Below are 10,405 nucleotides of genomic sequence, written 5' to 3'. Positions count from 1 at the left end.
CATTCAAACTTTAATCAAAATACCAGAAAACATGAACATCTGATAGAATATCTAGCATTTAAAAAAATAAAATAAAAATAATTTAAAAGATTATAAAAATAATCTTTCAAAATACCCCAACAACAAAATATTCATTAACACAAATCTGTCAACCACACCTGATCGTGTGACTGTTTAGTTATACTTTTTTTGCATTCAATAGGCCTACTGTAAAAGTGAAATGGTACAATCACCAGAAAAGTTAGAGACTTCCAGGTGTTCTAACATAACAGATGAGTGCAGGTCAGGAAAGCAAACATTGTGATGTAAAATGTGTGTTACTTTGACCTCCAAACGACAGGAAATAGCTGCGTGATAGTCTATAGAGACAACCGACCCCGGTCTCCACAAACTGTAAAAAGTTCTCAATGCGTTTACCTGTGACCACAGCTCTCTGAAGTGCGTTTGATTAATATACAGCCTATGCGAGGTTTGTGCGGTGCAGACAATATAATCTTAACACAGACCGATCGTTTACTTTATCTCACTTTACCAGGGTGACAATGTGTGTATCTTGATGAATATTCGGATATAGACTTCCACATATACATAGTTAAGTTTATAATAATTCAAAAGGCGAACTAGCTCCGCGCTGTCGTGGTGTCAAGGTAAACAATATGCAGCACTCCGGGGCTGAGATGTAGCCACTAGCTAAACTAGCTTCCTGCACAGCTGAAAGGCAGCATCATCGCCACTCCTCCCAATAGGAAGGGCGCATCCCGGATAGCTAGCTGGCTAGCTGTACTCAACATAACGATGGCAGTGAACCTCAGCAAAAATGGCCCTGCATTAACAGCTGCATTTAAAGAAGTTGTAGATGAAAAATGCAATACCAACTGGTAAGGAGTATCATTTTAAACCCCGTGTTAGCCCTGTGTAGGAGGCATTATGTTAGCTTCAGTGTTGGCTAGCATTGAGCCTGTCGTCAAGTAAGTTAACGGTAACATAACGTTAGATAAACTTAACCTGGGACTCAGTGTTACCTCTCGAAACCACAGCAGACCATCTGCTGATCAGATTGTCGACGACGTAAGCTAAAGTCAGCTTTGCTTTTATATGAGTTCAGCTTTCTCACATTTATTGCCAGTCCGAAGTATTTTAACGTGAAAGATGAGCTAACTGAATAGCTAGTAACACTGTAAATTAGTTAATATACGCCGATCAACCAACAGGCAAATCACTTGGTCGCTATGCTTTGCATGCATTTTATGAAATTATTGTTACAAGCCCGTCTGTCTGTAATCAAATGAAAAGACTGATAGCGACCTCACCCACTTCCTGGTAAGATATCAGAAGTTAAATATGGCCAATATGAGAAAGTCAAATCTAGGAACTTCCTTTTTTGTGTTACCGTTTGTGTGTGCTGTCCTTGAGTTTGAAATTAAACCTGTTGATGACAGCTGCGGTGTTTAATGATGGCCTGAATTAATTAATCCCAATGAGTAATTGTCCAGGGAGTCCTGCTGGCCCCATATTCACTCTGAAAATGTGTCTCTTGTGAATGTGTGCCACTCTGCACTCAAGTGCCACTGCCTAGTAAAGACTTGCTGCTATTATAGTTTTTTTTCTGAAATGTGACCGACAAACTAAAGGTTACAGTAAAGATTCAAAATATAGAAGTGATCAGTCATCAACTAGTTTCAGTGTGAGCCAGTTCCACTTACCTAGCTCTGAAAGTATGCACAAAAACCGCTGTCCTAATCAGAAGCAAATGCCTTTATAAGGCCACTGAACCTGGCTGTTGGCTTTTGTTCCAGTATTTTATTTTTGCAAACATTAACATAAGTGCTGGTCTGAAAATTGACATCCCAAATTGAGATTTAATTGTTACTGTAATATGCCAAGCAATTATCGTGTCAAGTACAGTGTATCACATGACTAATACAAGCTGTTTCCAGAAGTAAGTGTTTATGTATAAGAGCAGTGTTATACTGACCTGAGGCAAAATCAGAAGAGCATCTATGGTTTTCTATTGATGGGACCTAAAGGCTTTGTGTATTATACACAATCATAAGTCTTCTCTGTGTGCCATCAAATTAGGGCTGCAACTAAAGATGATCTTAGTCATTTATTAATCTCCAGATTGTTTTGACTATAAAGTATCAGAAAAAAATACCCATCACGGTTCTCCAGAGCCAAGGGAGTGTCTGTAAATGTCTTTGTTTCTTAAACAAACAGCACAATACACAAATATATTCAGTTTATCATCATTGACAGCAAATAGAATTTGAGAAGCGTGAACCAGTAGATTTAATTTTATTTTCCTTAAAAAAACATCTGAAATGATTAATCAGTTATCAAAATAGTTGCAGTTTAACTTTCTAGTTATTGATTAATCAAACAGAACGCCTCAGCTCTACATTAAATTAAAGCTTTATCTAGGCCTGTCATGATAACCACATTTTGTTGGACACTATATTTTCCCAAAATGATTAATAATAATTTAAGAGAGGACAGAATCAGAACAACTAGAAATTATGGCAAAATGTGTCTCCTTAGTCGTTGCTTTGTTTTGTTTTGAGTTTTTTTTTAATTCAGTTTAGGCTCTCCTCACAAGTCTAATAATGACTGGGAAAACCCTGCTGTTTTTACGGCATAATTTTGGATAAAATTTTGGTGACATTGTAATGTACACAAAAACATGTAAACAAGATGGGCGATATCATATGATATATGGACAAGACCTCGATAACTTTTGCTGAGGTCAATATGTCAATATTGTAACAGGCCTAGCTTTATCCCTGCCTCATATCCTAGTAGTCAACAATGACTACTAGCTGTTATACTACTGAGTACAGTAATACAGCAATACATGCTACAAAACAGCCATAAATGTATTTATAGACTTACTTAAACAACTTACCATCTAATTTACTGAAGCTTGACACAAATAAAGCCTCTCTGGTAAGTGCTGGTCAGCACTTAAAGTATTCGTAAAGGTATTCAGTTTCTGTAGGGCTGCTAATCCTACATTTTATTTTTATTGGGCATTTAGTATGAAGTGAACAGTTTACTGGTGCAGGGGCACACACCCTGCACAAGTGACTGAAGTGATTGAGTTAAAATGGGATTAAAACTGCTGCTACTACCATACTTTTGTTAAAAAGGGCTTAAAGGTCATGGTTGCTTGGAATGTGTTTACAAAATCTCCATTGTTTTGTTTAGTGTGAAATGGTGCACATCAACCTCTGGAACACAAGCTTTCCTGTCTATCTGTGTGATCTGTTTCGTTGGTATTTTAATATCCCTAATGCTGTGTTTACTACAGGGCCTTGTTCACCTACGAAGGAAACAGTAATGATATCCGCCTGGCAGAAAAGGGGGGTGAGTTACTGAGTAGATAATCATGTCTTTATGATCTCAACACGATATTATCAAATGTGTGCAGGAATGTCATTGTCAGCATACAGCTGCAGTACTGGAATATCAGCACAAAAGGAGTGCTTGCCTCTGCTTTCTCACCCCATCATTTGTAAGAGAAAAAATGTCCACAGTTACACAACCAACCACAGTAACCATTTGATTTTTCCACAATGTTTATGTGTCAGATGGAGGACTGGAGGAGTTGGTTGAGGAACTGAACAGTGGAAAAGTGATGTACGCTTTCTGCCGGGTCCAGGATCCAAATTCTGGCCTGCCTAAATATGTCCTCATCAACTGGGTTTGTACCACACTTAACTATCGTGCATTTGTTTGTCCTCTTTGAAGTGGCCGTGCTTGAACTTGCAGTTCTTTGTGTTTCAGACTGGAGAAGGAGTGAAGGACGCTAGGAAAGGAATATGTGCAAATCATGTCAGCTCCATGGCCAATTTTCTTAAGGTAAAACTGCACTAATTTTGTAGTCTTGTTTAAATATGTACTTAGATTGCTACTTCAGTCTGTTTGTGTTTACAGAGGAGGTTATTTCTGTGCTAAAATGCATGTCAGTAATGGCTTTCAGCTGGATTTAAAATGACAAAAACACCCAAAATGACTATACAGCATGCTGCAGGCATGGTGGGAATAATGCAACAGCTTTGCTGGATTAGTGTCTGTCAATCATACAACACCAGCAAACAGCACATGTAAACAAACTATTGGGTGGTGCATGCATGAAGCAAGATAACAACTGTAGGTGTTTCCCTCTTTGTGTGAGCATTAAAATGAGCTTTAATGTCATGCTGTTTCAGGGGGCCCATGTCACAATAAACGCCAGAGCAGAGGAGGACGTGGAGCCCGAGGTGATCATGCAAAAGGTGGCCAAAGCCTCAGGAGCCAACTACAGCTTCCACAAAGAAGCTTCCAGTCGCTTCCAGGACAGCGGTCCTCAGGGTCCCGTGGTATGCAGCGCATGCAGTTCCTGCCTTGGCTTGTGCCCTCCTGTTTGCTTATGTTTCATGCAAGAAAGATAAGCAAAGAGCTAGATCTTAACTAGGCTCCTTAATCTCATAATGTGGATACTTTTGAAATGTTTGTTGTTTTTTCTCTTTGTTATGGCCTTCCATTCACACTGAGCCAGCATCTTTACCACTGAAAGTCATTTTTAAAACCAACTCCCAAACGAGAAAAACTGGAAAATGCCGGCTTAGAAGAACAGCGTAAACACACTGAATTTGATCTGTCATGCTCTTTGTTGAAAGAAAGCAACCACTGGTTCATATAAGATAGTTGTTAAAGGTCAAAACAACTCTATAAAACACTATATGTATAGGCACATCATTTGTTAACATTTAACTGAATATCTGGTGCAACATCAGTTGGAGAGAAGATAAACTTTAACATTTTGATTAATGGTTGAAGAACAAAAGGTAATCAAGAAACAAGATGGATCAGGTTTAGGTAAATTGTGCTAAAAGACTGTTTCCAAAGTTTTATCCTGCTGTATTTTTTTCTTGGTTTGTAAAATGTTTACACCATGATGAGAAAAATATTTTTTCCTTCCTGTAGGGCTCAGTGTACCAGAAGACAAACGCTATGTCCGAAATCAGAAAGACCAACAAAGACAACTTCTGGGCTCAGGCAGAGGTGAGCTCCTGCAGACTTCAGCTTCGCCTCTGTGACAGTTTCATGAATACCTTACACATCTCTTAAAAATGACTCCCCAAGAAATTTGTTATTTTTACGTAAGATGTTTGTGAATCGACTCATTGAAATTGCGAAAACTCCCGAAAATATTGCAAGAGTTTGCAGTTTTAAAACATTTGACACATATTTCCATTTCTCCTAAAATCCCATATAATAAAAAATACAAGGCAGGCAGTTTTTTTTTTATCCATCACAAATGTAACCGTAGTCAGCAAAAGCATTGTTGTAACTTTGTCCTTTGTCTGCAGTTTTGGCTCATCACCACACCTGTCACAGATACACCCAGAAAGTGGTGCTCATTGCCTTGCAGTTTTATTAGATAAACTATTGTGAATCAAGCTTTTTTTTAATGACAATCGTATTCGCAAAATCCTGACGCTGACCTTGCGGTCTGTTTGGCTTTTTTTTTTGTTTTTTTAGAAAGAAGAGGAGAAACGTCGCCAGGAGGACCGGCGCAAGGCAGACGAGGAGCGCCAGAAGCTGGAGAAAGAGAGGAAAGACAGAGAAGCCAAAGAGGCAATGCAGAGGGACAAAAGGGACAAGGAGAGGGCCTCTCAAATCGACCAACAAAAGTAGGTAGTATCTGAAAGCACCTTTTTTAAAAGTTTCATATCACATTTTCTCTTCTTCTAAATGGTCATTTGTTGAATAGGAAGTACCAGCAGCAGCAGGATGCCGAGAGTAAAGAGCAGGAGAAGCCACGTTGGGTGAGTGCCTTGCAAAATGACACTTTGACTAAATGGGTTTCAGCTGGGAAGTAACCCGACGGAAACATAATAAACAAGATGAAGTGCGTGTGAATGCGTATCGATGTTACCCATTTGTCCTACGTTTATGTTGATGGTTCAATAAGTTTCAGTAGTGCACACATGTTTAGTCAGTAGGGTAGCTATAATCAGCAGTGCCAACATTGATATCGACATTATCAGGAGGAGCAGGAGGAACCCCAGGCAGCCCCGAAGAAAGCAGTCAAGAGAGGTGAATCTGTGGAAAAGGCCAACGTGAGTTCCCCGCCCTGAAAGTGCCCTCTTCTGGCCAAGCTTTCTTTATTTCATGACTATCTCCAAAACAAGCGTTTGTCATTCTAATCAAATATAAACCATTTGAAGCTCAACGTCAACACCCTTCTTTTCCAGTCTTTACTGCATGATGTCTCCTTTCTCTGTGGTCATTAACTGAAATCGGACATCTGTCTGTTCTGTAGTTTTCCTCTCAGCACCACATCCCACTGCATTATTAATAAACTGCGGCTGACTAATGCTTATTGTACGCAATATTTGTTTTGTTTTTTTCCTAGGAGGCGGCTTCTCTCATCTCTCAGCGAGCTGTGAACCCCAGAGAGATGTTCAAGCAGAGAGAGAGGGGAATGACTCCCAGTGACTCAGATGTCCCCTCTGCTGCCCCTGCCAGCCCTCAGCCAGGTATCAGCCCTGCACACACACTGACCTCTCCATATAAATCTCTTTGCTTTAAATGTCACTGCCCTTCCTGCATTACTGCAAAGCTGTCCTAGCCTCTTTCTCAGCTAGCGGTAGGTACAAAGCTGTCTTTTTCAGAGCTTTAACTTCCCATCAGACTGTCTAATCGTCTCATGGTCATACTTAACGCTGTGTCTCCATCATGGTGTCTTCTCTTGTTCTGCTCAACCGGTCTGCACTTTGTTTTCTCTCTCGTCCATTTTTTTTGGGGCTGTTTTGGGGATCCATGTGTGTCTCTGCTCAGGGCGTCTGCAAAGCCCTTTTCTGTCTAAGCCAGTGTATGAAAGTGAGCGAGCCAGCTCACCTCAGCGCCAAGCTTCTCCTGTGCCAGCAGGCTCCGCCTCTCCTGTCCCTGCCACAGGTGTGAGCTCACACACACACACACACACACACACACACATACACATACACATACACTAGTACACATGCACAAAGAATGTACACACATATTGGGTGACAATCTCATACTGAACTAAAAGCTCCATGCTTAACGTCTCATTGTTGTTTCTGTGTGTGATCATGTTCATATTCCTTATAATCACCACCGTCATCATGAGTCATGCTTTCATTCAACCTATTTTCTGTTTCCTAAGCAACTTCCAGATTATTTCGTTGTTACACGTTAAGTCATATGTGCCAACACCCCCCTTACGTCTGAGACTGGTGGTGGTTTCCAGCCTGTGTGGACTTGTGAATGTGTTCCCCAGTGTACATGCATGTCTGTGCTTGTGTTTTGGGTGTTAAGAGCCTGATGTGGATGATGGACAGTCCAGGTGTGAGTATGATGAGCAGGAGGTGACCCCGCAGGAGCCGTGTGAAGGTGGGGCACATTTCACAAAACACCAGCCTCAGTGTTAAGCATCAGCTTTCCAACCCTCCCATCTGCTTCTTATAAAAATTCTTTAGTAATTTGTTATAAGCACATATTCTCCCTCCAGCCAAACTGTGCCAACAGCTGCTGATGCTGCCACCTGCTGGTGGGTCGACAGCTCAGCTCAGACACATCATACTGATGGTAATCTCTCTCTTTTTTTTTTTTTTTTTTTTTTTTTTTTTTTTTTAGAGCCAGAGCCAGAGCCGGCACCGGCTGCCAACTCCTACGTCCATGAGACAGCTAATGAGGAGCCTGCTCAGGTGATTGTTAACTTTAACTTTAGCAGGAAAGGCTATGACTGTTTTCTTCCATCATATAAATAGTTCTGTAATGCTACTTAACTTTATTCCAGCCCCAGGTGGAGGAGAGTAACTCCTATGAGGTGACTCCTGAGGAGACACCAGAGAGAGGCACCTGTGCCAGAGCTTTGTATGACTACCAGGCTGGTGAGTTTTTGCTTTTTATTTGTATTTTTTATCAGTACACCATAATACTAAATGGAGGTAACTTTGACCATTATTAAAGAGCAACTTAACACTGTCTTTTAGATTGTACCTGCAAATTTAAACACAAATCAAAAACAAAAAACCTTTTGAAGCCAAAATCACACCCTGCTATTGTAGATTTTTCACAGATTTCTAAATTACAGTTTTACAATAAAAACTGCGACCAAAATCCAAAATGGTGGTGTAATCAAGTGACTAAAATGTATGTGTATTTGGTGTTATGTTGGGCTTTTATGGATCGAGTGGGTAGTTTTTCTGGAAAAAATACAGCTCTCCTCCTGCAGCTTTCCCTTTCTGTCCTAAACCCTTCCCACCATTAAAGCTGTGCAACCTATACAATTTATAGTCATGCATTCCAGTCAACCTGATTATGATTTAAATCTAGTTAAACTGGCAATTCTATGGGAATAACATTGCTGTTTTCTTGGCATCCTTGCAGGGCCATAAAGCTAACTTTAGCTTTTCAGAATAAGAGAATAAGCTCCATCTAGCTACAAAAATATGAACTTGAATTAGCCACAAAGGCTAAACTTTTAGGAATATGTTCTCACCACCTCTTAAAAGCTTCACTGATATGAACACATGATGGTAGGCAGTTTTTGCCAATGCTGCAACAGCAGTTTAATTCTGCAGGATTTACCACCATTGATTCTGCTTTCACCATCTTTGTGCAGAGTAGGAATTACAGTCTAATTAACTTCTGCTTAAAGTAGGATGTATAAAATTCCCCAAAAGTAACGTTCTAAAATGTTCATCACACAGTAACTTTGCTGACATTAATGGCACTCTGCTCCTCTCCTTCAGCTGATGACACGGAGATCTCCTTCGACCCAGACGACATCCTCACCGGGATCGAGATGATCGACGAGGGCTGGTGGCGAGGCTACAGCCCGGACGGCCATTTTGGAATGTTCCCAGCCAATTATGTGGAGCTTATTTAGCCCCTCGCTCCCCGCCACCCATTCCATCCCCAGATTATCACACTGGCAGCCCCAGAGGACCTCTGCAGTAAAACAACACACAGCATAGTCAGCCCCCCTCGCACACCAGGGAGCTGATGAAGCTGAAATGGAGCAAACGATCCTCCACATCACGGACCAATGAACGGATGGTAATCGTGGGACAGAAGCTTTTGAAATCTCTCCTCTTTTAAAGAAAAAAATGTTGATGTTGTGAGCAGCTGATGGCATAGTTTAGGGATTTGTGAAGACCCATAGTCGGACCAATACTCCCTCCCACCCCCCTAAAAATACATTTCCTTTCCTATAAATGTGATGCAGTACAATATCAGCCTTTCGTTAAGTCTTAAGCATTTATAGCACTTCTAGTTCACATTCCTTACAAAGTGACTTCAGTTCTATTTCAGGTATAATTTTGTTGTTACTTGTAGCAGATGCTCCTGTGCATTTCAGGAAGAAAAAAAAAAAAAAAGGATCAAATATGGCGGTACCAGCTACAGTATAATCTTTTGCCTTGTTTTTGCCTTTCTTTACCGGCAGACTGAACTTTCCTTTTTTTTATGTGATTAATCCTGTGTGAATTTCAAACCATGTTTTAGTACTGATCTCACTGTGGTTGAAGTGAATATTTAAAAGCAAAAGAAAAAAAATCAGATGTTTGCTGTGCTCTGGGTGGATGTAGTGGGGAATGCTTAAAACGGTTCAGTTCCCTTTAACTGTGAGTATATAACGGTCGTTTTCACTTCAAATCCTTCGTCATCTATTTCAACATATTTAACTTTTCAGGGACAAGCTGAAGAGAAGAAAACACAAGTGAGCAATTATTTTTCTCTGTTTGGATCTCGCTGGTCTGAGGTTGAGTTTGAGTGCATAACATATCTCTAATAAGTAATATGTGCTGTTATGGTGCCATAATGACGGGAAGTAGATGCAGTGACATTTTCATTGAAAATTTGCAAGTTCACTGTTTTTATCGTGGAACAAAATTCCTGCTCTTTTAAGCTTTTCGGTCAGTCGATTAAAAGGAAAAAATGAATTGATAATGAATAGAAAAGGGCATCATGTATCCATTGCATTATTCATGTTTGTTTTCCAGAGTCTATTGTAATGCACAGACATTCTTCATAATAAAATAAATAAACAAAGCAGTGCTGTCATTTCTTCTCAGATAGGCCGATCATATCTTAGGCAGTACATATATATATATATATATATATAAGAGAAAGCATGAAATAACAGAAAACCTTTAGGGATTTTCAGAGGTCTAACAGGAACTCAAGACGTATACACAGATTCAGCGTGTGCTCTACAATCAGTTTCCTGGAATGAGGCAACAGCTGGGGAATTCACCTCTAATGCATAGGTTTCAATTTCACACGAAAATCTGATTTTACTTATCCCACATCCTTCAGTTAAATCTTTGTTTCGCTGAACAAAACATGTCCTACAAATTTTAAATAAATCATTGTATAACAAAAAAAAAAA

At 40.0% G+C, this 10,405-nt stretch overlaps 1 protein-coding gene across 3 annotated transcripts; it reads left to right on the top strand.

Moving 5' to 3' along the window:
- Positions 1-386: 386 nt before the first annotated feature.
- On the top strand, positions 387-10,065 carry dbnlb (drebrin-like b). 3 transcript variants are annotated; one of them, XM_059337692.1, is made up of 15 exons: positions 387-878; positions 3,308-3,363; positions 3,588-3,700; positions 3,784-3,858; positions 4,209-4,358; positions 4,966-5,043; positions 5,524-5,675; positions 5,756-5,810; positions 6,033-6,104; positions 6,401-6,524; positions 6,826-6,942; positions 7,327-7,401; positions 7,645-7,715; positions 7,808-7,901; positions 8,766-10,065. In XM_059337692.1, the coding sequence occupies exons 1-15, from the start codon at positions 796-798 to the stop codon at positions 8,900-8,902; spliced, it is 1,452 nt and encodes a 483-aa protein (XP_059193675.1). In that variant the 5' UTR covers positions 387-795; the 3' UTR covers positions 8,903-10,065. The 3 variants fall into 3 exon arrangements, with proteins under 3 accessions (XP_059193675.1, XP_059193677.1, XP_059193676.1); XM_059337693.1 differs by lacking the exon at positions 6,826-6,942 and having other exon boundaries at positions 388-878; XM_059337694.1 differs by lacking the exons at positions 6,826-6,942; positions 7,327-7,401.
- The last annotated feature ends 340 nt before the right edge of the window (positions 10,066-10,405 follow it).

The sequence above is a fragment of the Centropristis striata genome, chromosome 7 (assembly GCF_030273125.1).
Source record: "Centropristis striata isolate RG_2023a ecotype Rhode Island chromosome 7, C.striata_1.0, whole genome shotgun sequence".
NCBI lineage: Eukaryota > Metazoa > Chordata > Actinopteri > Perciformes > Serranidae > Centropristis > Centropristis striata.
Note: the sequence above shows the minus strand (reverse complement) of the source record. Positions and strands in the feature narration are given on the sequence as shown.